The 27,731-nt window shown below is 37.0% G+C and overlaps 1 protein-coding gene across 14 annotated transcripts in view; it reads right to left on the minus strand.

Annotated features, from left to right (window-relative positions):
- The window catches only part of PCM1 (pericentriolar material 1), an 83,731-nt gene that overhangs the window by 47,532 nt on the left and 8,468 nt on the right, over positions 1-27,731 (minus strand). For 6 of the 14 annotated variants that reach the window (XM_037055232.1, XM_037055234.1, XM_037055236.1 and 3 more), the window contains 15 exons: positions 24,780-24,897; positions 23,085-23,330; positions 21,125-21,397; positions 20,265-20,438; positions 13,923-14,100; positions 13,678-13,767; positions 11,266-11,366; positions 9,502-9,715; positions 7,251-7,452; positions 6,211-6,384; positions 5,355-5,512; positions 5,005-5,243; positions 1,560-1,714; positions 1,285-1,414; positions 146-286 (listed from right to left, as the gene is read on the minus strand). In XM_037055232.1, the coding sequence (XP_036911127.1) occupies positions 146-286; positions 1,285-1,414; positions 1,560-1,714; positions 5,005-5,243; positions 5,355-5,512; positions 6,211-6,384; positions 7,251-7,452; positions 9,502-9,715; positions 11,266-11,366; positions 13,678-13,767; positions 13,923-14,100; positions 20,265-20,438; positions 21,125-21,397; positions 23,085-23,330; positions 24,780-24,875 (2,571 nt within the window). In that variant the 5' untranslated portion in view covers positions 24,876-24,897. The remainder of the gene's footprint in view (positions 1-145; positions 287-1,284; positions 1,415-1,559; positions 1,715-5,004; positions 5,244-5,354; positions 5,513-6,210; positions 6,385-7,250; positions 7,453-9,501; positions 9,716-11,265; positions 11,367-13,677; positions 13,768-13,922; positions 14,101-20,264; positions 20,439-21,124; positions 21,398-23,084; positions 23,331-24,779; positions 24,898-27,731) is intronic. The other 8 variants (XM_037055242.1, XM_037055245.1, XM_037055247.1 and 5 more) reach the window with 3 other exon arrangements.

A 27,731-nucleotide genomic window follows, 5' to 3' on the forward strand; every position in this document is an offset into this window, starting at 1 on the left:
TCTTAAGGTATAGAAATGTCTAATAGATTATCTTGTACACTTGAAACTAAGATAATACTGTATGTCAACTGTAATCAAAAAATAAATTTTAAAACAAGCTGTGGCTTATTAAGACTCAAGAACAACAGGGTGCAATATACAATACCTCATTATCTACTACTGAAGAAACTTCAGGCTCAAAAACAGATTTGCTTGTATTGGTTTCATTTTCATTAACAGTTGGGGTTGAAGTGACAGCTGGCATATATTTTTTTGTGGGACAATTACCCGCACTAGTAGCTGACAGCTTAAAAAAAAGGATTAGTAAAAATTATGAGGAATTAAAGCACTTAAGTTAATTTCATAAAAGCAGTTATTTTACTTCCCTTCTAGGGTTCTTGTAATGCATTTTATTTATTACCAGACCTCAACTGCTATCATGATTCAAAGAAAATCAGACATAATAAAATAAAGATGAAAACACAGGCTAGAATTGATGAGTAGTAAGCAACCTTCAGAACAAGAAAGACCAGAGGAATAAAATGTTACTCTGTAATATTTCATATACGCAACCCAACTCAGGCATTTATTCCTCTGGACATTGTTCAGATTGGGGACAAGGGAAAAAGGATTAGACAAAGTAGAAAAGGTTAAGAGTCTAGAAAATAACATCTCTATTAGAAATATTATTTGATGTGTTTCCCTTTCTTTGAAAATGAAAGGTGACTGAAGAGTAAACCTAACCAATAAATTTTAGGAAAAAAAGGTCTCAAAAACAACCTGGCACTCCCTTCCCATAGTAACCAACACTGCCCCTGAGTATCTGGCTGGTCAAGATCCTTCATTCTCTATCAGTCTCAAAGACCAACACACAGGGTACTACAAATACACAAAAGTAAGTAAAGTTAGCATTCAAACTGCAAATAAAATAATTTAATTAATTTCCTTCAATAAATCATGATGGCTTAAAAGTTTTTTTAATATAATTTTAAGCCAGTGAAAGATAGAAATATTAGTTCCTGAACTACAAAGCTGAAACCAGAATATTTTAATAGTTATACTCATGTTCTGAATCTACAGCCAGCTAACCCATCAAGGGAAAGAATGGAAAGAATCAGTCAATTACTATGTGGTATCTTTCTGTGTAAATGTATATATCCCTTGCCTATTTCATTAGTTCATCCATTTCACTGATCATCAAATTAATAGACATAAAAGTCATATCAGTACTAGAAAGCATACTTGTGATCGACATAGAGTTTTAGACATCTTTTTTCAGAGAAGTGGTAGAAATTTCCCACTTACCTGTAGGTCAGGACATGCCTTTTGCAATGCTTGAATTTTCTCTTGAATCTTAATCAGTTTCTTTCTTTCTTCCTGCAATTGTTTGAGTTCTCTCTGTTGTTGCTGTAGTTTAGCCTCATAAAATTTCTCTCTATAATTAAATTGACATTAAATTTGTGGATTCCAGTACTTCTGATGATAGCATTAAGCATGACATAACACAGTACACCTAGCCAAGGACTTTCTCCACAAAGGCACTGAACTTTTATGACACGAAGGCTATGAACTGAACATACCTCGCCTTTTCATTTACTCCAGTGTCTTTCTGTGTTTTGTTGGCATTTCCCCTGGTGTTATTAGCATTCTGTTTGGCGTCATCTTCTGCCGGGTAGAAATCACCCAAATGTGAAGTGCTGGCAGAAACAGCTCCTTCATCTACTGCATCATCATCCTAAAATCACATCACTGTATTAAAATAATCTTGATATATCCAATTCATACTTAATAAATAACACTATTCTGTCAACGTTACATAACAAAAATTAGACAAGCAGAGAAGGTAGTAATTTTTAGAGAACACTGAAGTTTATCCTCCACCAATGGCAATAAATGAAGTACTGAAAGTAGAAATAGTACATTTAGAATTTAAGCTGCCTACTATCCAGTAATGACAAATATTAAGCTACCTTTTCTTACCTTGACTGGGTATGAGCTATCAAAGAAAAAAACATGAAGATAAAAAATAAACTACTGAAGCTGGGAGCTTTTGCTATTAGACATTTCTTCAGATTTAACTTTAAGATGAACAGTTTCAAATAATCAATGTCTACTGTCACTTGCTCACTTAAATTTTCCATTTCCGCACTGTTTAGTTTGCCAAATGCCAACGGCTCACAATATGAAAACTAGTAAGATTGTACCATTCAAATCTGCAGTAACTACTGGAAATACAACTGAAGTCCTTACCTTCCTAACAGTAGATTCACACCCTTTATTGAAATCAATGTACTTATTAAAATAGGAGGTTTAGGATGAACTACTTTATTTTCTTAAAAATATTTAATTCTACGTATTTTATATTTACTCATGCTTCTCTGAAGTCCTCAACTAAAACTTTAACCATTGGAAATCATTCTAATAAAACCTTGAAGAGTTAGTGATAACTCAGTTACAAAACCAACTAATCAATTTTAAGTTTGCAGGCAGTGTTTTTCTGGTCTTCACTAGTGAAAGACCTAATTCATTACTAGAATGGAGAGGAAGATTAGAGAGTAACGGGGTTGGGACTCGGAAAAATAAAGAAGCTAAATCTTGAGGCATTTTCATGTATTAAAAAGTGGAAAAATTAAACTACGAGAAAAGATACCCAAACACTGCATGATGTTTCAGATGGTAGTATGAAGACGTCTGAACAACGGAAATGACAGAGCTCCAACTCTAAAGCAAAGTAATTGACCAAAACATAATTGTATTCTAAGACACATCAAGTTTCATAAGGGCCATGTAAGTTGTCCAAGCTAATCTCATCAATAAAACAAAAGCTTTATATGATCATAACTATATAACTGTTTATATATCTTCTCCCAAGTCTCTTGGGAAAGAGACTATTAAAAAGTGTAAGAACATAAAAATTACACTTAGTAAAATAAGTAAAACTCACCCAACATTTTTTCAATAGCTCTTTTTAAGGCTTTAAAATTTTTTTTATTGATTGATTTTAGGGAGAGGGAGGATTGTGAGTGAGAGAGAGAGAGAGAGACAGACAGACAGACAGACAGAGAGATAGAGATCGAGATCGAGATCGAGTTGTTATTCCACTTATTGATGCAGCCATTGGTTGATTCTTGTGTGTGCCCTGACTGGGGATTGAACCTGCCACCTTGGCGTATCAGGACAATACTCCAACCAATGGAACCACCCAGCTAGTGCTCAATAACTCTCTTTCAGAAGGAGACTCCTTGGTCCCTCTGGGTTGCAGTTTCTTCATTTCTCATACACATATTTTAGGTTTTAGAAACTCCCTAAAGCAAAAGGTCTCCATTCAATATAATCCTGAAATTATGCTGATTCATCTATAAGCCACCAAGTTACTTATCATTTCTAATCTATTATTTCCACTTTGGGTTGTACATCTTAAAGAACCTTAAAAATCAAGGCGAAAGTAATTAACCACTACAATGTTCAAGACAGTACAAGCTATTACTGTATTTGCTTCAGCAGCTGTTTTAATTTTTTCAAATGATAATACCACCAGGTAATCAAAAGTCAGAAAGTAACAAAGACATTTAGAAAAGCCTCCTTTCCCCCAACTGAATCCATTCCTCATAGGTAGCCAATGTTAGCAGCTTACATATCCTACAGATACACTTTGAATATATAGGCAAAAATATTTGTGTATACACACACCTACATGTGTTTGTATACATGTGTTTACACAAAAGCCCTTCATATATATATACACACACACACATATATACATATACGTATATGTATATGTATATATATGTATGTATGTATATACATTAGGAACAACTTGGAAAAAGCCAAAACCCAATTCCAGCAGCAGTTAAACAAGCTCTAATGTAATCAAGGACATGGGAAAATGCACTCATACATCACTGCTTCGGTACCATTGAACACAGTCATTCCAGAGAGCAGGAAAGCAGTGCCCATTTAAATTAAAATGCGCATGAACCCTAACACAGAAATTCTACTTTTCCATAACTGCTCTTGAAAAACACAAATGCACAGAGGGTTGAGCAAAAATGTTCATGGAAACATTCCAAGTAATGAAAAGCTGAAAACAACCATTGCATACATTAACAGGATGTCAGATTAACTAAATTAAGGTCTGTTGATACTACAGAAAACTATGCAAGCCTTGTATTTAATATATACACACAAACACATATGTATATATGCAATATTATCTGTGTTTTGTAGTTATTTAATACTTCATAATTACTTGGGTATAATCATGTAGAACTATATATATTGATATGAAAAGTTCTCCAAGACACTGTGGAATGGGGGGAAGAAAGTAAGCTGTAAAATATACTTGTATGTGGAATCTAAAAAACAAAATAAGCAAACAAAACAGAAACAATACAGATACAGAGAACAAACAGAGAGTCACCAGATGGGAGCAGGGACTGAAGCCATGGAAAAAGGGAGGGGCTAAGTGGTGCAGACTGGCAGTTACGGAAACAGTCACGGGGAAATAAAGTACAGCACAGGGAGTACGGTCAATAGTATTTTCACAATTATGTATAGTGTTAGAGGTGTGCTAGACTTACTGAGGTGATCACTTTGTAAAACAGGTAAATGTCTAATCACTATGCTTATATCTGAAATGAATATAACATTGTATGTTAACTGTAATTGAAAAATAAATTGAAAAAATAAAGACTGGGGTCTCCAGCAAAAAACGACCGTTTCTGTAATCGAGTTGCACTGGAACACAGCTGTGCCCATCTGTTCACGTAACATCTGTGCCTGCTTGGAGCAGTACTTGTGACAGCGCGTGTCTGGTCCCCAAAGCCAAAAATACCCACCAACTTGCCCCGCACAAAGAAGTCTGCTCATCTCTGATACATGGCACGTGGAGTGCTGAGCTCATAAACTTGGCATATAACACATACTAGTATAATTTACCAATCTAATTATCAAAATACATAAACTTTACCTTTTAGGACCGGCCTATTTAACAAATAGTTCTTTAAGAAACCAAGCAGTACTTACCTGTACCATAGCAACAAGATCTTGTAACTGTCTAAGTTTCTGTTTCGCAACCATAAGTCTACTGATCTTCTGTTCAAATTCCGCATCTTCTGGAGCCTCGTCAACCACACTGCTCCTGTGACTAGATAATGAAGCTGCACTGGCTCCTTCATCTTCTGCTTCCTCCTCCTCCTCATCATCGTCTTCACCTTGTGCAACACGAATCCCCTGCTCTCCTTCTCTATTGTATCGGCAATCTGCTGAAAACAGACATCACTGAAACCCGTAACTTGGTGAAGACTACTAATGAAAGAACAGCCGCTCCCCGAGAACAACACGGCAGTAACCTCTGGGAACACAGCCAGTCATACCTAACGGAGGAGGCATGTTTAAAGCTCTTGTGTTGGCAGCAGACCTGTTGTTGATCTCACAATGAGAATTAACTGATCTGCCATCTCTGTTATTAGAAACACACTGTGCATTAGAAATACTATTTACTTCATTCCTGGTGGCAGCTACTTGTGGATTCCTAAAAGAAAGAAAAGGGCTTAAAATTACTTAAGATAAAAAATAAAAACAATAATAATCAAAGGTTTAGAACTGCTGATAAAATAATTCCAAACTATAAACATCTGTGGCTATTTCCCCATTTAAATTCACGCTGTGAATAACTGGCTTGCTTTTCATTAACTTCTGCTATTTAGTAATTTAAGAAAACATCAATCAAAATTATACCTAAAAGTAAAGAGGTAGGAAAATATTCAGTTAGATACTTATGATTTACTTGCATTTGGATCTAACAAACAGCAAATTGACTGAACTATTCAATACTACATTCAACACTTCCTTATTTTTTTAAATTGATTTTGAGAGAGGGGAAGGGAAGGAGAAAGAGGAGAGAAATATCCATGTGCAAGAGATACATCGATTGGTTGCCTCTTACACTGGGGACCAGGCCCGCAACCCAGGCATGTGCCCTGACTGGGAATTGAATCGTGATCCTTTGGTTTGCAGGCTCGCACTCAATCCACTGAGCTACACCAGCCAGGGTTTATTTTTTCTTTTTTAAAGGCAGAGCAATAATAAGATTACACTGACCAAAATAGTAGACTAACAGAAGAAAACTTTAAACAGAAGACATATAGCATTCAATTGAAGTTTCTCTGGTTCTATATTAAAAGTATTAAGTTAAGATAAATGTTAGAAAAATAAACAAGAAGTTCTTACAGAATGTTAGTAACAGGTTCAGAAGTTTCATGCTCAGAGTCATATTCTGACTCTTCAGTTTCTTCATCTTTTGTGTTTTCATTTACAGCATCTGTCATCATATCTGATGTCTGTTCATAATAATGAACTAATTCTCTTAGTTCATTCAATCTCTTTCGAACTTCATTTAACTTCCTGTAAACAGCAAAGTGAAGCATGCATTATTTCCATATAATTGCAGCCAGCACAGCCTAGTCAGTAACACGGGGGATATGACCGCAAAGAATTTAATTTCAAGTACTGCTTACTCAAAATCTCATCGCTTTATTTTTTTTTTCACGTTGTATTAGGGACAAAAGCATAAAAGAAAGCATTCACTTTAAGCAGGCATAAATGTCACCAGCTTAAAGCACAATGTCAAAAATATTCCTAGGTTTCTTAATGCATATCAAAAATGAGAAGTACAAAATAATCTGAATACTAACTCTCAGGCAAATCAGGTATGCAGGCATTGTCGAGCATTTGTAGATGGTTCCTGATTTGTCTATAACATACAAGGGTCTATAAATTTATAATGTGTTTACCAAAAATGACCAAGTTTAAGTTTTACTAAGTGCCAGAAGGTACGCTAATGCTTTTTAATCCTGAAAACATCTCTGTGAACAGGTGTATCGTTATCCCTATTTTGCAGATGAAGAAACAGAAGCTAAATGAGCATAAGTTACTTGTCCACGGTCATACAGCCTTGAGATAAAATTTACAGTTTCTGAGCTATCTGACTCTAAAGCTTGAGTTCTAAAACCATTTGATTATAGAAATCTTTGAACTCCAGTCCCGCTATTTCTAATCCTTTATTTGGAAACGGGAATACACCAGCTCACAGAAATGACCCGTACCGCAGCATCACATCACTCCTGGACAGCCCAAAGACTGCACCCGCAACACACAGACACACTTCCACTATCACGTCAGTTAAGGGTGTTCAGCGTGTTAAATAAACCCAGAATGTATCCTACTCTTCAACACTAGTCTATTCAACAACATTTGTAAAAGGGCTTTACTGGAGTTTCTCAGTTGGATTTAGACGGCCTTCACTCTCATTCTCAGTCTGAGAGAGCAGAGGAGCTGCAGCGTAAGGAGCCGCTGGTGTGAGGCTGTTTGGCTCCCCATTGGTGACCGGGGCCGAGTACACGGGAGCAGAGGGGGCTGACGCTGCACTCCTTTGATCCATGCTCCTTTGCGCAGGGGCTGGAGGAGGCACAACTACAAAAGAAAAAAGGTTATTTAAAAGAATTATGGTTTCAAACAACACAGTTTGCTTGGATGTAGAAAAATAGAAAGTAAAAATCATTGACATCTTAAATTCTGCATAAATTTTGGAAACTTAAGGGTATAACATCCAGACACTTACATACATGTCTCTCAACCAAAGACAGTTAAAACAGAAGAATAAAGATGAGAGTTGACAAGAACTATGATATTGTATCTTTAAAAATAGCTGGAGTGTTCCTTGTGAAAGCCCTTGATAAACTCGGTTCTAGGTTAAGTTAAACAAGGCACGGTGCCTGGTGGGCAGTACACCACCTACAGATCTGGACAGGGCAGTCCTAGCACAGCATGTCCCTAGGAGCGCGCCAAATCCACAATTCAGAGGAAACTGTATCTGGTCTCCAAGACGAAACTTTTCTTGTTCCAAGAGATAAAGAAAAATTGTTAAAGTGACCATGGTATATCCATCCATACCATGAAATGCTACTTGGCAATAAAACTTTCTAATTAATGATGGTTAATTCCTCAGTAGTCCTTGAACTACATTCTAATTACTTTTCTGTTCACACACATCAGAGAATATCTTATTCCTTAAAAAGACTATAATAAAGATTAAGAATGTTTGCACTTCTCTATCTTCTATTACTCTAAAACTATTGAGATTTATGTCTTTCTCAGAACAACACCATCATTACTTGCTGTCTAAATTATCAATTGCTACAGCTAGTTTCTAGTAGTGTCTTCACCTTGTTATTTTTAAGATTTTATTTATTTATTTTTAGAGGGGAAGGGAAGGAGAGAGAGAAATATCAATGTATGGTTGCCTCTCATGCATCCCCTGCTGGGAACTGGCCTGCAACCCAGGCATGTGCCCTGACTGGGAATCGAACCGAGATTCTCTGGTTCGCAGTCCTGTGCTCAATCCACTGAGCTACACCAGCCAGGGCACCTCATTATTGAACTGTTCCTTCTGCTGATGCTTTTCAGTGTTTTCCGGTGGGAAGAAAATGGTAACTGGCATCATCAGCAGACCGAGTACTACTTTGTTTACACAAATAAAACTGATCATAAGGCCTTAAATACAAGCTTCACATTTTAAGGTTTTCTTAGTTGTGTTAAGCCATTTAGGAAGGATGTGTTGGGATTACACTCTAGAGAAGGAGGCTAGCAGAGGTCAGAGGAAAGAAAGGAGTATGTTTCAGTGCAGAAATAGTTAAGGTTCTTTTGGAGGTGGCAAAAAAGATGATGGGTGAAGAACAAAAAACAGGGACTCCAGAAATGTTTCCAACCCTTGTTTTTTCTTTAATAAGAAAGCAGTAAAAATGTTGAAGAATAATGACCAGTTGAGGCTGACCTAGCAGACTCCATTGCCAATGCCACAGCTCCTACTACTAACTGGGTAAACAGCAGGAATCAGGTGTGAGGATGGAAGTGAGAACTAGAGAGATCCTCAGACAGAGGCAAGGAAAACATCTGCTGAGCAGAAAGGAGTCTTCCACAGCGTAACTCAGAGGAATACGGACTTTCCTGCTCCCACACGAGGTGATGATTTACACGCTCTTTAAAAGAATGTAAGTTACGGAATTGCTGCACTAAACCATATGTACTACATAGGAGTTTTTCCTATCTCACTTTTGTTATAAATGCTTTCATAGTTTTTAAATACAAGTATTAATTTGGTTAAGTTTTTCTTTAAGGAAAATTTTTAATATGTTAGAAAATGCAGTATTATGTCTAATTGCCTTCTCTTATACTTTTTCCCTTATTTCAATCCTATCAATTTTCAAGACCCAACTTCATCCTTCCCCTTTTCTGAATTACAGAACATATCTTCCATCTGTTTTGTTTGGCTTTTATGAAACTCTGCCTTGTTACTAAAAAGCTTTTCCCATGTAAGTTTTATCTCCCAACAAACAGTGTCGTTTTCTTCAGGAACTAAGTGTTCAGTCAGTCACCAAACATTTACTGAGTAACCTCCATCAGTATGTGCCACAACGGTACTTGTATGTGCTCTACCAACACCACTAAGCCAGACTGACTTACATGAATTGTTCAGATGCTGATCTCGAAGCGTGTGAAGCTCTCCAAGCAGTCTGTCCATTTTTTGCTTCTTTTCCTGTAACACTCGCATTTTGCTAAAAAGTTGGACCTTCTCATCAGGTACACGTTCTGTAACGGATGGATTCCTGCTCTGGGAAACCTCTCTGGTCAAGGAGAGGCTTTCTGCCTGTCTCCTGTTATCTGGAACAGCTGGAGGCTTATAAAAAACAGAAGAATAAAGACTAAGGTCATTAAAGGGTGCGTTCTCACTTTAAAACCGCATACGTATTCTTCACAACAGATGAACACGTGCCTTGACTGTACTGCTGGGGAGCACGTGCCTTGACTGTCCCTACCCTGCATCCTGCTTCCTGCTGCGCCACCAGGAGAGACACACGGAGGAGCTTCACAGACACACTAACTACACAGTGGTCCTGGATTCACTGAATGCTACGTGTCATCTGGATCCAAATTCAGCGATCTAAGTTAACCAAGCAAGGCCACCTTTCATACAAAACGAGCCTTCAAAACAATCATTCTCTCCTGCCACCTTTTTAGAACCACCACCGTAAACTTCTCACCCCATCAGCTTTTCCTACCACCTTTCTCCTATGTTCTTCTATTTAAAAAACAATTATGAAACATTTCAAAAATCTACTAAGTCTTAGAAAATCACACAATGAATAGACCATTGAGCTCAGTCAAATTTTAACATTCTGCCATATTTGTATCAATTTTTAAGAGAAATATAAAGCTCTATACATTCCAATCCCCAATCCCATTACGCTCTCTAGAGATAACCACAATCTAAAATTAGATCACTACTATTCTTATACATGCTTTTATTTTGTAATGCCTATGTATGCATCCATGAAAAATATACGTTCCATACACATTTTAAAACACAAGCTACGTGATATCCTCCTTAAACGTCCCTCTTTGCTCCTCAGCTCAGGTTTAGCTACTGTAGCTGGTTACAGCATTTCACACCACATACATCTTACTGGGCCATTTCCCTGGTCATGGACATTTAGGTTGCTTCTGATTTTTGCTACTAACAACACAATACCGCATGAACATTCCTGTATATACCTTCTTGTGAACATGTGGGAATTTCTTAAGGTGGGAGATTATAGAAAATATGTACTAGATATTCCTAACCGCCCCCCCCCCCCCCCCAACCGCCGCCAGGTGATTGGGCCATATTCTTTTATTTTCGGTTGGTCAGCAGACAAGAGATACTGCATCTTCAATCATACTCATTTCTAGTGGAGAGCTATTAATTCACCCTTTCTTACTTAAGACCCACAAATTGACAGTCTTGCATTTATATAATTACTTTAAAAGGTCAATGAATTATAAACTTATTAACTGCAAAAATAAACATAAGAATTTTCTTAAAATCATTGGTGAAATACTACAACAAGGACACATACTCAAACACAGTAAGTTTTCACATTCTGACCATGAACCTTTGAAAGGGACAGAATGTGGTATCCAGCAGCACAAAGTGAGAATTTCACTAATCGTTTCTTTCAAAGAAGATTTTCTCTAATTTAGTGTTTCTCAAAGTACCACTAGCGCTGGAACACACTGGGGGAAGCCCACCCGAATGTATGAATCAATTTTGGAGGTGGAAAGAATCCCACCGACCAGAAATCTTATTTTTTTTAACAATCGTATCAGGTCACACTTACATTCTGAAGTTTTACCACCCCTGTTTTAATTAACGTGACTGTAAACTCAACCATACTAAAATAGTGTTACCTGAGAATCACGAAGCTGATTATGAAAACGCTGAATTAAATCATTCAATTCTTCATTTAGTTCAGATGTGATACTGACTCCAGACAGGCTACCTGTAGTTTCTATTACAAATGGAAAGAAAATTAACAACTATTCATTAAAGCAGATAAATAAATACAGCACCTTAATTTCTCAGAAGCTAAAAATAAATTTTGGGGAAAAAAGAAATTAAAAAACACCTCATCTAACATAATTTGAAACTAACCCTCAAATTTATCTATCAACCAATTTTACTGTTTCCATCTAATATGAAAATAAGGGGAAAATGACAAAACTCTGAAACTCCAAGGTGGCCCACTTGATCTGTCCCAACATGCAGAGGGGGTACCGCTACAACCCAACCCAGAACGGCACTGAGTGGAATGGGGATGAGGGCAGGTCTATCAGTCTGGGTTTAGGAGGGGCAAGGAAAGTAGGAGTCCGAAACAGAAGAGCTGATTCTGTTCTTTAGATTCAGACAGATTCAGAGTACCAGAGATTGAGGTCTCAGTCTCTATCTCCCCCAGCATATCAGTGCTTTAGTTCAGAGGCTAGCAAAATTCCTAAAGATTCAGTTAGTAATAAATATGTCAGGCTTTACAGAAATACAGTTTTCGTTTCAACTACCCAACCCTGCCATCACAGGGTAAAAGCAGCCACAGACAATACACAAAGAGAGCGGCATGACTGCGTTCCACAAAGCTTTACTGCAGACAGTGGGCCAAACCCAGCTGGCCCCACTTGGCTAAGCCCTGCAACAGCACAGACAATTTCCTGAAGCAATGACTGTGATGATGAGTCTTACTAAAAGTCCGTAGTGTTTCTCTTCCTAAGGCAGTACTCCGACATTTGAATACAGTTACAGGTCTACTACCCAGCACCACCACCCCCGCCGCCCCTGCTTATCCTCTCCAGTTCTAGAAGAGACATTGGCTATAACTTGCTTCTTCTTTAAAGGAAAACAGTAGCTTTTCCTACTGAGAAATTATAGTTTCAGGCCTTGAAAGAATCCCACGCATCTAGTCCAAACTCTTTTAAAAAGAAAGAAATGGTAGGTCAGGTAACACACAACTTTCCAGGTCAATGATGAAGAGGAGCACTCTTTCCCATAGTCAACAGGTTGCCACTAGCACACCAGCAGATTAAATACCACAATCCTGGTTTTTCATCAGTACTCCTCTGCAAAAACCTCATAAATACAAGAGAAAATCTGTCTTAAAATGACTCATCTAAAGTTCTTTTTGAAATAGTTTATAAACTAAAGCTTTTATTTATTCTACTCCTGGTCCCTGCCTCACAATACACATTTTTCTATTAAAAAAAAAGAGAGAGAGAGATGATCCACTTAGTTCACAAACGGAAGACCAGTGACCTAAACTCAAGAGATCTGAGGCCACTAAAACGCCACATAAGCCCAGGCGACCGCGAACACCGTGTTAGGAGTCCCTTTTCTATAAAATGAGAGTAACAAAAAGCTCTGGTGACTAACCCACAATTCTGTGAAAGTCAAATGAAATGACGTAAACTTAAGTATTTGAAATAACATAATTATCACAGGAAAGTCTCTGAAATCTGACACTCCAAACTTAAAACTTAATACTTAAAAAGTTAGTCATTAACCAAACAAGTACTGGTCACTGCAAAAATATTTTTTTCCTAAATGTGAAACCTAATGACACTTTGAATTTTACAAGGAAAAAGTAGAGATGAAAATCCTGTAATTATTAAGAACAGTGAATGAGTGACTATGTAATTATTACAAAAGAGTAAGTTATCTGCAAGTCATAAACTTCCTCACGAAAATGAAAAATTAAATTTTGCTCAATGGTGATCAAAGGGCTGAGCCGGGGGCGGGTGTGGACAGCGAGACAGAGTGTGCACCTACGAGGTAACTTCAGTGAGGGCCTCCGATGGAGAGCCCACAGGAGATAAATTACTAGCAAATACATTTTAGGTTTATCGAGTTCTAACAAGTAACAATTTGTTTTCAACATAATAAAAGATTAAACACCTGGTTTGAAGACGATGAAACAAATTAAACTCAATACTAAAGAAATCAATTAAATTTCCACCTAAATTTTATAGGGCTCTGAGGGAAGGGAGAAAAAGGAACACTTGCAAGCCTCAGGAAGACTACACAGGACATAAATACAGTCCAAAGGAACTACTGTGCACAACTGGATACCTAACTGAAAGAAGAGAACTACTTAACCTCGGAAGCTAAGGAAGCTCTACAAAGCTAATCACTATCTTACTTCAGGTTTTAACCCCTCCTTGGGAGTCGAGCAAAGCACAGCAATCCTACTTAAACAAACTATAAAAGGTGGAAATAAAAGCATGAACAGCACTATCAGTCTGAGGCATAAAAACAGAGCTACAGCCTGTCCCCTTTACCTCTTAAGGGTACTCTCTGATGAAAAGGAGAGCGATCTGGCTGTCTGCACGGTACAGTATGATGGCCAGGAGTTGTCCCTGCAATCTTTTCTGCATAACCAGAGAAAAGCACAGGACAGGGTAAGCCTTGTATGTAGGTTTCTAAACTAGTCAACAATCAAGATCTGACTATATAATGGCTGGCATCCACCTTGCAATACCATTAAGCCCTGCTTACAAAAACAGCATTCTAGACCGTGGCATACCAGAGTCGTCCATCACAGCAATAGCCTGCTCTGCTTTATGCTGCAGAGCAAGAAGGGCAGCTTGTCTTCCCTGCAGCGCACGCAGCTGCTCCTGCTGCTCTAACATCCTTTTTAATAAATCATGCTGTTTCTTCAAATTTTCCATCTCTTCCATAGGCTCCTGCTGAGGATCTCTGGCCTGGAAAATAAGGCCAACAATACTTATATCTATTAAAATTCATGTTTCAATTCCAACTACCCTCAGCAAAGTACATACATAGATAATACCTTAGTATTAAACATATCACCACCCTAGACACAGCTTTAGTAGACTTGAGGAAAAAAGACTAAAATAGAAACACAGAAAGAGCCTGCCATATGAACAGTTAGGTAATTTCATGGTAAAGACCATAAGCAATGGCTTAGCATAAAGTGGAATTAACGAAAGGAAAGCAAAGAAAAAGGCATACAGAAGAGAAGATGGTAAAGCTGAGGGCAGAAGGAGCTACAAACATACACATACACGAGTACATGAGAGATCCAGGCCTTACAGAAAAGGAAGAACAAATCATACCAGCTTAAGGCCCAAAGCATCCTTGAAAAAGTATCTTTGAAAAATACCACTCCTAAGTGATGTTTAAAAAATAACAACAATTTAAATACATTTAAAATTTTAAGAACAATTTTAAAAATTGGTAATCTGATGTGAAAGACTCTAATGTACCTGTATCACAGTATATAAGCAAACTGTAAAGCAAAAAATTTTATATTTTGTTGCCAAAATTAACATTTTTCTTTTAAAATAAGTTCATTTAGAATACTGTCCACACCCCACTCCAAACCCTAGCATTTTGCCTAAAACTACAGAATCAGATTATTTTAAAAACCAAGTTTTAAATTTCATAAACTAAATCTGAAAAACTTAGAACTATCTAAATGTAACCCAACAAGAAAAAATAAAAGTCAATTAAGCAAAAAGACAAACTTAAATAAATTATACTGGAAATATATAGCATAATATTTTCCATCATTAATTTGCCATTTATAAATCTTATACTTTAAAATTTTAGTGTTTTTACCTAACATTTACATAAAATATTCTTATTAACTCAGAAATGTATATTTCATTTTTTCCTGTCAAAATTCATCTTTTTAGTTCTGGCTTATTTCAACATTATTTACATCTTGAAAAAAATAATATGAAGAGAGAGGGATAACTATCAATAGTTAACTTCCTCAGACTTGATCCAAAATAATTTCATCAAAGTCAGTGGTAAAATGTAAAACCAGGCCCAAATAGTACAGATCTGAATGGACTAAGAGAAACATCACCAGACTGATATCAAATACTCCAACAAAGTATGGATGGTAATTAGAAGAACCACCGCACAATTATATGGCATAACGTCATCCGGGAAAAAGAGGACCACCTTTAAGAATGTATACAAGCTCCACCTACTTTATAATTCTCTCATTTCTCAAAAGTAGTTCAGACCTCAAGGTAACCTGAAAGCTATCTAATGTTAAAGAATTTACTAAACAATTTAACATTACGGATTTCTTACCCTTTAAAAAGCAAACTTTTTATAAGAACTTTAATCCCTGTTAGTCACACTGCAAAAATTTGATACTATAATTATAAAGAATTCAGAACAATTTATTAAAGTAAACAATTAAAATAAACAATTACCTTCAGACTTTTCACTAATCTAAAAATGAATTCCCAACAATTTTCAAAATCAGTGAGGTTTTCTTACCGCATAACAACTTTTGCATCCATAAAAATAACACTTCAGAATAATAGTTACAAACACTGAACTAAGGGCAGTAGGTGGGGACTACTATCAAATATGGAGAAAAGCAAGGTGAGAAAACAGAGGCAGAAATACTTAAGGATAAGAACGTACTGAGAATGGTGCACACATGGAACAGGGATCAGAAAGGAAGCCAGGCCTGCATCTGCCCTCAAATACATGTTAAACTTTTTGAGTCACTTTCAACAAACACATTTTCAGTTTACAGATTTAAAAAAATAACTTGGGCACTAAATCCTGACTTACATACAGACAACAGTGCAATTTCAGAAAACCTTAAGTCTTCTCTATTCACTTGAGGTTCCTGCAATAATTCTTCATGGATCCAAACACAGACACACACACGCGCACACACACACATTACTCACCCAAGGACATGCTTACGGATTTTCAGAGAAAGGGCAAGGGATGGAAAAAGAGATGGAGAGAGACATGAGAAACACTGACGTGAGAGAGAAACAACTATCAGTAAGCAGCCTCTCCTATGTACCATGACCAGGGACCAACCCAGCAACCTAGGCTTATCTCCTGACCAGGAATCAAACCTGCAACCTTCGGGTTTATGAGATGACTCTTCAATCAATAAGCCACACTGGCCTGGGCTCAAGTATATCTTTACAGCTGAAAAGTACTTCATATAATATGCACTCCAATTTTTTTATGTGCAAGATGAGGAATTATAAGCCCACAGAAGATAAAGCTATGACTGAACTAATAATTATCACAGGGGAGTCAGATGCCTAGGTTCTAATGCAGTGTTTTTCACACCATACTATCTGCCCCCAAATTACGCACTTCAATAGTTCTAAAGTCAGAAGTCTAAGTTACAATCTCGGAAGAAGTAGTCTGATTTGGGAAGCAAACTTAGACATTCAATAACTGGAAATAATGAAAATAATAGCAAAATGGGTAAATGGTATTTTAAAAAGCTTATAAATGCTCTAAGAGTTGGAATTAAGTGCAGAGGGAAAGATGAGTATGGGAAAACAATGAGGACTTCAGTATTTGTGAGGGGCTTCTGTTTAAAAATAATGCAAAATGTCTTCCTATCCATACAGTGTTCCATAAAACAGACTGTGCCCTTATAGGCAGCTTGAGAACATTAATCATTACTTATTAAGCTACAACTCACGAAACTGCTTTAAGCTCTGCATCTCAGTGAAGATCTCCACTTTCCACACAACTCTTCTCACAGAGTATACCATCTGACAGGATGTTACAGGGGAGAGTGAAGGCGGGGTAGAGAGAATGACATTCTGCATAGCAGAGGACGAACAGTCGGTCGGTGGCAATTCGGAATTTTTCTAACAAGCAAAAATGATTTTATGAGCCAAGTACTGATGGAACAATCCTACAATGGCCCTACGAATCAAACAATTAAAGAGAATAAATTCCAAGAAGCAAGTTCAAGAGAGAAAAATAGTCATTTACAAGGATGTTAATAAAAGAAACTAAAAAACAGAAGAGTGGTTTTTAAGAGTAAATGTAAGCAGACTGACAGCTCTGGGAGGGTCGGGGGGATGGAGGGATAGAGCAAAAATGAAAAAAGAAAAAAAACAGAAAGAACTCATGCACTCGACCACGTTGTGGCAACTGAGTGGGGAGTGGATGGAGGTAGATGGGGGCGTGGGGGGATCAATGGTAATGATACAAAATACCATTAAGTAAATAAATAAATGTAAGGTCTCAGGAAAAAGCTAGCAAATACTATGCTTCAGTAATCGTCAACTCTTAAGTTCCACTTGTCACTATTCAGAAGACGTAAAGAGCACAAGTTCCAAAGAATATATATTGTGCTTCACATTCATTTTCTCTTCTCCAAAGCCAGCAGTTTTAAAAATAAACCAGCCACTTTATTTACTTTTCTGTTAAATTGGGGCACCTTCTGCTTAAACCTTATTGTAACATCACCAGAGCTGATTTCAAACTATATCCTCAAACATTTCTGGGAGCCAGGAGGAGAATAAAAACCTAGAGGTTAAATTTTGCCATTTTTTACAAAAATATAAAATATGCACCTAACAGAAAAGAAAGGCCAATCCTAGGTTATAAGCTAGTAATAAAACATAAAATTCACCTTATCTATACTCAGTTATTAAAATAATCCTTTATTCTCACCAAATGAATATGAGAACTTTTAGAAATGCCATTTACTCAAACTGTTTAACTGGAACACAAATAGCTACTTGTCTTTAAACCTTTCCTGCATGCCTTTATGTAAATCATAAAAAATTAAAGGAACACACCAAGGCACATCATAATTACATTAGCCAAGATGAAAATGAAGGAGAGAATCCTAGAAGCAGCAAGAGATAAGGGGACAGTCACCTACAAAGGACTTCCCATCAGACTGTCAGCGGATTTCTCAAAAGAGACCTTTCAGGCAAGAAGGGGCTGGAGAGAAGTATTCCAAGTCATGAAATCCAAAGCAACCAAGACTGCTCTATCCAGCAAAGCTTTCATTTAGAATGGAAGGACAGATAAAGTACTTCTCAGATAAGATCAAATTCAAGGAGTTCATCATCACCAAGCCCTTATTATATGAAATGTTAAAGAGACTTGTCTAAGAAAAAGAAGATAAAAATATGAACAGTGAAAGGACAGCAAACTCACAGTTATTAACAACCACACCTAAAACAAAAGCAAACCAAGAGGACAGCTAGATCAGGAGCAGAACCACAGAAATGAAGATCACATGGAGGGTTAGCAACAGGGGAGTGGGAGGAAGAGAAGGGGGAGAAGGTACAGAAAATAGCATAGACAATAGGTAGAAAATAGATAGGGGGGAGGGCAAGACTAGTGGAGGAAATATAGAATCTAAAGAACTTGAGACACGTGGTCATAAACTAAAGGGGGGGAATGGTGGGGGAGGGGTGTACGGGGGGGAGGGGAATAAGGGGGGAATAGAACAACTGTAATAGTATAATCAATAAAATATATTTAAAAAATAAATAAAATCAATAAATTAAAAAAATAAAGAAAAGAAAAAACATTTAGAGGAAACACCAGATTAAAAAAACTGCAAAAACATTAGCAAACAAAGTCAAATGATTAAGTATTTTTCTTTAAATGATAAAAAATAAAAGGTCGGTTTCCAGCAGGAACAAAGCTGTACAACAAAAGGCAACAGGCCCCAGCCAAGCGGCTCAGGTGTTCAGAGTGTCACCTCCACGCACCCAGGTTGCGGGGTCATTCTCCCACCAGGGCACATCCACGAAGCAAGCAATGAGTACGTAAGTCAGTGGAACAACAAATCAACGTTTCTCTCTCTCAAATCAATAAATTTTAAAAATATTTAATTTAAAAAGGCAACTAGTGGTCAAGGCAAATATTTTGTTTTATTTGTGCTGTCTTGAATTCTCAATAGCAAAAGTATTTGTTATGTTTTGAGTTCTCGATAGCAAAAAAATGGAAATGGATCAAGTTTTAAGTCCTTTGTGATTACAAATTCAAACCAAATGTCAAATATAATACACAGAGAAGTATAAACAAGAAATAAAAACACCGAAGGACAGCATTTTAACAGAGCAAATCTCAGTATAATTAATCATATTAACATATATTTAAGAGTAACAGTAGTAACAGAAAAGCAAACAAAGAAGAGGAACTATGAACAAGAGAGCCGCTCACTTACAGACTCCCCAAGTTCATACTGTGAAGTACACACACCTTTGAGGGAAAGTGACATTTTCGGCTATTTTCCCTACTGGGCCTCAATCCCCTGTCTTTCTAAGGAGTTTGTCACCTTTCCCTTCTGGACTTGTAGCAATGTCAGTGTCTGAAAACTGTTCTTGTGAAGCTCAATCCCCCTAGTTTGCCCTCAATGCATGGCCAAATTCCCAGATGAAAAGATGCCTTCTTTATTAAATAGTGTAGCATATTAATTTCTTAACGTAAACTCTGGTTTAACATAAAAGCCACTCATAAACAAACAGAAAAAATTTACTGGTCCATTAAAAAAAAAGAATCAATCCACCCTCCCCAAATGACAATAACCTTAAGACTTTTACACCTTTCTATACACTAGTCTATTGCTCATTATAGTGATCTTATCCTAGGCAATTTTGAAGTCATACAACTGCTGAAGCGTATGTTAACATTTAGGCTGCTGTGTTATTAATCAGCTTTCAAAATATGATCTTATGCTATGAAAACATTTTCTTTGGTGAGCATTACAGATAAATTATAAATAACCGAGTATATCATGTTCCACTCCTCCACAACTGAATTCCTTTCTCCATGGGCCCCCAACCCTTCCACTTCGGGGGGAATGCAACGTGAGGAAGAAATCATTCCCAGCACCACTATGAACAGAACACCTACAGGTGCCTCCACAGTAGAACCTGTCCTTTTGCAACTGTTACAGTCAAGTCTCTGAGTATTTCCTGGTGAAAATAATGCAGAAAAAAAATTCAAAGTTTCTCTTCAAATTAAGAAGGGCAGGAAAGAGAAAGGAGGCAGGTGGGAAATAATGCAGGTCGACTAAAAGGAAACACTAAAAGCACAAAAATAACTCAATACACATTACTTAAGATGGTCCAGAACTTACAAGGATCTTCTGGAGAACTCTCATGTATGACTTTTCCTGTTCTTTAAGGTGATCTATGAGATGAGTAAGGCGCTCGACATTAGCGGATCTTTCATTTTTCTCTACAAGATCCTCCCGCATGGAACTAGCTTTAGTAATGTAGTCACGAATCTGAACAAGCCTGCTTACAACCTGCTGGGGAAATTGTTTTTTAAAAGGGCATGAAAGTCAACAGTATGTAAAATTGAGCATAATTCATTCAACAGCAACAGTTTTTATGAATTTTAAATTTCAGCTATAGTAACAAAATACTTCCCATTACTGTGTATATTCATACATGCAAAACATCTGAATCAAATGTAGAATTTAATCAAAACTATCAGCAATACTAACAACTCCAATTACTACGTTTTAAAATTTCAAAATTAGTGTTTACATTACCTGAAAATTTTTATTTATATAACTGCACACCGAACTATTATTTATATAAATTTTGCTCGTTTATTTATATATAAATTTTAAGTATTATAAATACCTTTGAAAGTACGTTTCAAAAGAATTATGTCACCATTTAAAAAATTCTTACAACAATCTATTAATCACATTGCTCCCAAACCCCTGTACTAAAATTTGCAATACAGTATTTGGCAGAAAAACAGCAGTGATTTACCTGAATAAGTCATTTCTATAATCATTTTAGATTAAAAAATAAATAAAAATTTATTTTTGAATAAGTCTGATAGATTAATGTAAAATATAAAGGAGTACTTTAATTCTACCTAACAAAAATTCCTATATGCATAATCTAATACAACTTTTTAATGTTAATTTTTATACTTTGAGGTTTGTGAAGGTGAAGAGCAAAAGAAACAAATTTTTACCATCTGGCTGCTCTCCATGGCAGGCTCTCCTCTCCCATCTTCTTCAGAGACTTGACAGTTTTGCAAAAGGTCGTTACTTAAAGCCGAAGCAAACAACTCTTTGCACTGGGCCGACCCAGGCCCCTCTCTCTTCGGAGGACTCGTGGCGGCCTCTCTGCTCTTGTTCGTGTTAATCTGCAGAGGCAGGCAGTTGAAGGGCTTGCGGTTCTCACCAAGCTGCCGCTTGTTGTTAGCGGCTGTTGCTCTGCCTTGAGAGTCACTTCCAATGCTTCTCTACGTATGAAAAGGAAACCAAATCCACAAATGTCAGTCGTCCAACAATTTTAAAGAAATTTCAACATTTTGAGCTTCACCATCAGATACTGATTCAGCTTGTTGATAACACATGAAGCAGCTACAGATAGACAAAATTCTACTATCAAAATGTGATTGGTACGACCTATTCTTAATTCTGTCAGACTATTCAATTGAAGACTACCAGCAAGATTAGTCTACATAAAACACTAGGAATATGGACCATGTTTATTACTCACAGTGCTAGTCTTACCTGTTCACAGAATTTCATATAGGCTTTGGACCAGTGAATCAATGTTAATCAATATGAACACCAGCATGAAGATGAATCTCTATGGAGCCCCATATGAAAAAGTACTGGGCTCAGTGCTTGGCATCTGTGTTCAATAATTAGTAAACAGATGACCAAAGGATAGATGACCATCACCACACCAGACTTGATGTACCTTTATGCATATTTGGAAACCTGTTTATCTCTGTGAAGTACCGATGTAACAGTAAAATATTGAGTTCATTATCATTTATACAAAATGGAATATTATTCAGCTTAAAAAAAACGGAAATCCTGACACACACTGCAACACATCTGAACCTTGAGAACACTATGCTGAGTAAAATAAGCCGGTCACCAACAGACAAACACACATCCATGAAGTTCATTAACACTGAACTCAACACCCACAGCACAAGCTGTTAACTAGCACAAGACAAAGCACCAGAAGTCAAATTCAGAAACAGAAAGTAGAATGCGGGTTGTCAGGGGATGTGGGGAGGGGGAATGAGCAAGTTGTTGTTTAATGGGAGCAGAGTTTCAGTTTTCCAGGATGAAAGGGTTCTGTACCGGGACGGTGGCAATCGTAGCACAACAAGGTGAATGCACGCAATGTCAATGAACTAAACTAAAACAGGTGAAGATGGTTCATTTTATATTATGTGTATTTTACCACAACTTTTAAAAAGAACAAAGCTCAGTATCTTTAGTCCATTATAATTTCTACTTCCTCTTCTAAAACTTTATTTCAGTGATTATATAAATATAAACAATAGTTTTATTCTAAACAAGTTTATCCAGCACATTCGACACTGAACCAAAAATAGTCAAAACTCAGTTCTTGAACATGCTGGTTCTCAAACAATTCCATCACGGTATTCGCAGAAGAAAGGTCTCAGTTGTCCAACACCACTCTGGGTCTTGATTCTCCACCTGACACCCCTTCCACGCTGATACCTGTATGACAGTCACATGTCTCTCAGGAAACAAAGGAGATTCAGTTTTCAAATAAATCACTGCTCGAACAGTTTTTCTGGAGCACATTAAGTTCTAAAACCAACGTTCCACTGTACTCTAAACTCTTCCTTAATAATGATCTGATTCAGTGTTCAGTAACAGGCAAAATCTAGTTTCATAATGAAATCATTCAAGTTAGTCATGCAGTACAGTAACAAAGTCCAAAAAGACTTGTCCTTAGCAAGTTTAGAAATAGGCTTTGCTGGCCTTCAAAGAACACACTCCCACCACTACTGATAAAAATTCTTTCCATGTGCACAAATACTGGGGGGAAAAAAAAACCAAACAGCTTGACTTTTTACTTTTAAGACAAATTATTTAATCTATTTTTAACATTTTTCCACAGTCATGTACTGATTTTTAAAATAATGCACTAACCTGATCTAAATCACCGAAGTTTATCCGCTGTTTAAGTTTCTCTAATTCTGCCTGCTCTGGAGCAGACATCTGCGTCACGTATCTACTATGTGGAAACGTATGTGGAGTCTTTGTTCTCCGCCTTCCAACTCCTGGTGATGACTCCGGAGAAATGTCATTGGTTACCCGCTTGTCACTTTCTACACCAAACTTTTTCTTATTCTTTTCTGATGACCTATTTGCCTTCTTCTGTTGTCCACCCCAATCCTTTAAAAAAGTAAAGGCAAGAAAAGTTAATATGGTCTCTATCAAACCAGGAGAATAATTTGAAAAAAATTTGGTCCATATTAAAAATGACAAAACATTTTTCACATAAATATAGTCTTAGAGACAATTATTTACTATTACTAATCCACCTTCCCCCCATTATGGCTAGTCTAAATTTCATAGGCTGTCCTTCAGAAAATAGGTTACTTCCCTTTTTACAGATCATTACCAGATACAAATCCCTAAACTCCTTAAGTTTTGAGTAAAAATCCCTCACTCTAGAGTAAGTCTAAATACTTTCAAAAGCATTTTTAAAAATGGTTCTTTACTATTTATAAACTGAAGGGTGGAATGAATTATAGATACCTTTACTGGCCTCCTTTAAAGTCAGTATGTATAAGAAAATAGATCTGAAATCAGCCTGGGTTCTAAAGTAATGACTGTTTTCAGAAGAAATGCTCCACTGTATGACCCTAAGCAATTTACTTAACTCCCACACAGCCTTAGTTTCCTAATCTCTGAAACAGTGTCACCTTTAAAACACCACTAAAAATAACATACATAAAACATCCAGCATGCTACCTAGTATGTGATGAACAATAAATGTAACTTATCATTCTTATAGGCAACAATGTGTTACATAAGATCTGATGACAAAAATGCTGAATTTTTTAACTAGAAAACATTTTTATTTACTAAGTTCCACCCATATACCCTAACTCATTCAACAAAGTCTACAAATTCTCACAGTATCCAGATTAGAAGAATCTTTTAGTTTTACGCTAGTAAAACCGTTGGTATATTCTCCTCATTTATAAGAAAAGCCCCTTCACGGAAGTCCGAGTGCTGTGTTCCTGCGGCCTCCTGTCCTACCCACCCCACCCCATCTGGCCACAGACGCCTGGGAACAAGATGCACCTCTTCTCCAAACTGGAGCAATCAATACTTTAACATTTCACATTGTAACAAGAGACTACCGGTCAGTATTTAATTGCAGCTATAACTGAGAACTTCAGAAAGAAAGGGCAGCTGCAGTGCACCATGTGGACCGAGGGGAGAGAAGCTGGTCTGTGATGAAACAGCTGTGCTACACAGAAGGAGAGTAAGGGAAGTGAAAAAGTAACTCTTGACAACTTTGTAGCTCCTTTTTCTGGCCCTTCCTAAAACCTAACCTTATCTCTTTAAATTGTTTTCCATAAAACAGCTTTATATCCTTATAAAAAAAACTTCCTCTTTGGCTTAAGCTAACTCAAGTTGACATCCTCTTACCTGCAAACAAAAATGTCTTCACTAACATAACAAACAGCCCAGCATCATTTAATATCTCGCCCAGCAAAAAAAAAAAAAAGTGTTTACAAAGTTTCGGTGAACCAGACTTGGCTAAGTCACGGAAGAGGTGCATTTTAATTACTGGCAGCCAATGCCACACCATCAATAAAAGCATCATACCATGTTGTTGAGTCGGTCATCAGCACTCTCATTGCTCCAGTTGGGGGAATCCTGATCATTCATGCCTTCCTCAAAAGGACCGCCTCCTGTGGCCATACTGACTTTAACAATTAATTTTCTGTAAAACAAGTAAAAACTAACCTTTTAGACATGTAAAAAATACACTATAATTTTCAAGTCACTCCATGACGCTTAGCAACATAAGAGAATCTCAGAAAAGTTGACTTTATCAAAGAAAAAGAGCCCCCCCAAACCACACACACACAATGACCTAGCGTTGCCGGCCCATCATGATCAACGAGTTCAACTGCTGGAGTGACGGGGAGAGGAAGGAAAACCTCTGAATAGCACTATGTGCGCTGACATGCAAGCTTGAAGGTTAGTTCATTTCACTTATTCAACAAAGTTCTAAAAGGTCATGAACAGGAAAAAGTTATTAATAGCTAGAACCAAAAGTGCTCTTAGAAAAAAAACTCATACCTCCCAAAGACCTGGGCATTTGTTTTGTGTCAAAGATTCAGAAGGCGGAACTGCTCCGCATGGAGCATGGATGGAGAAGGGCTTTGTTAGTCACAAAGAAGAGAATGGTAAGCAAGATGAGGAGAAAGCAGGCAGAAGGAAGGACTAGATGGGTGAATGACCAGTAAAAGCCAAGAATACAGTGGCTAAAAACACTTTCAAAATAGTGCCTACTGCCCTATTGTATGCTGGGGATTTTGTGAAAAATAAACAAAGGCGGTGAATTTTATAACTGGATCAAAGAAATGAGAAACAGGAGCAGCAATGGTAAAAGCAAAGGTTTAAGAGCAGAGATTATCATGAGAAAGTAAGATTTCTACATATCCTGTGGAGGACTTCGGATTTCCACAGGGTACGGAACTGCATGAGTTAGGGGGGGCTCAGTGAAGAGGAGATGGTAGGACAACTTTATAATTCAAGGGCCAGGATTATAATAGGGTTCTCATTTTACAAACAATAATACTAACATTCAGAGGAGTTAGATAATTTTTTCAAGGTCATTCAACTAAAAATGTCAAGGATGAATATAAATCCCAGGTGCTTTCACTCTCCGATCCTAACTTATCCCATTCATCATCAGAATACAATGTTAAAAAGGATTATCATCCACAACAAAGTAGGATTTATCTCATAGACGTATTAACGTTAGGATATCTACCAGAATAATGTATTAATAAATTAGAGAGGAAGTTAAATTCTATCATCTCAAAATAAAAAGGGATGTGATAAAATCCAATACTTCAAATTTTTAAAAATCCTAGAAGTACAAATATACAGACAGCTTCATTGTTGTATGTATTTTAGTGTTTTTTTCTCTAATGAACAAGGTCTGTCTAGAAGGTATACAGCCATGTAATATGAAAAAGAGACACTGAAGAAGAGACACACGATACAAGAACCACTGAACATAAGACAGTGACACCTCAGTCCCCTTCAAAGCAGGCACCTTGGGACCTCACACAGTCCTCCCAGGCGCCATCAGCTGCCAGGTCATACTTTCTTGAATCTCACTGGTGGTCTGAATCTCTTCCCTTCAAAGGTGATTTTAGTTTGGGGGAAAGCCAGAAGTCAAAGGGCGCCAACCCTGGGCTGTGGGGAGAGCTGAGTCACCAGGGTGATTTGATGTCGTGCACAAGCTGCCACCCTGTCATGACCAAGCTGCCAATCACCAGCTGCCCAGAGTTGCAGCCTTCTGAATCATCCGAATAGCTTCTCCAGAGGAATGCTCAAGCTTAAGATGAAATCTGATGCAGACTGGTTGCTCTACTTGCTCAGTCATTTTGAATGTGAGGGACACACAATACACATGCTCACTCAATGGCATCTACTGCCCCCACTGACTAGTACAGTGAGGCTGCCATTGTTCACGCATGCGCATTCCAGTCCACTCTCCTTGGCTGCCAGGTTACACCCATGTTGCATTAACAGTTTCTGTTACGTTAATAATGGCTGGACTTTTTCTGGACAGACCTTGTATATTACTTTAATAAATTCTACAGAGTTGAAAAAAAAGTACATTTTAAACCAAGAGCGGACAATTTTTAAATAGGACATGAAGGCCATTCCTAGTAACCCTGCAGTGGTCGCACTTCCAAATGGAGCATGAGAGGTCACTGACTACTGTCACCCACACAACCAACTTGAGGGTTAAAATAAAGACCAAAACAAGAATGACACATAGTTATCCAGCATTGCTTTGCAAGTTCTATAAAACAAAAAAATAAGTAACAAATATTAGTATTATAAAGAGAAGTTATTTTTAAAGAATATGCATTATAAAACCTTCAAAACTTAAAATGTTCACCAATAACCTCTCAGGAAATATAAGAGAAATATGCAGATATATATATTTCTAAGAAATATAGAAATATCTCCTTAAAATATAGAGAAAAATGATGCCACTAACACTAGTGACAGAAAGAATAAATATCCAGGAATAAAATTTGCTCCATGTAGGGAAGTACCATTACACTCTAAAAAACAATAAAAGAGAAGATTTTAGTAAGTAGAAAAACGCACTATCTTCCCTGGTGGGAAGACAATATTAAAAAACACCATTTTTCCTAAATGTTTAGGCTTAATAAAACTGCAAGAAAAATCCCACTGTAATTCTCCTTGGAATTTAACAAAACAAGTAACAATAAACATGTCACAAAAAATTTTACTGCATAAAAAATAAAAGCAAGAACAGCAACAGAGGTAGGAGAGTAAAAAACTAGTCTCAAGGTAATTCAACTACGCTGAGTGCCTATATGGTTAAATTAGTACCAGTCCTAAAAAGAAAACCCTCAAGTATAGAAAATTAGAAGAAAGTAATGAAAAAAATTAATTATAGCCAAATCTGTGTTTCGGTATTTACTATATATAAGCCAAGCACCATGCTGAATATTTTATGTGCATTTTTATCATTTAATCCTCCTAAGAATTCTGTGA

This window comes from Sturnira hondurensis, unplaced genomic scaffold, assembly GCF_014824575.4.
Source record: "Sturnira hondurensis isolate 20B ecotype Veracruz unplaced genomic scaffold, ASM1482457v3 Scaffold0008640, whole genome shotgun sequence".
Lineage (NCBI taxonomy): Eukaryota > Metazoa > Chordata > Mammalia > Chiroptera > Phyllostomidae > Sturnira > Sturnira hondurensis.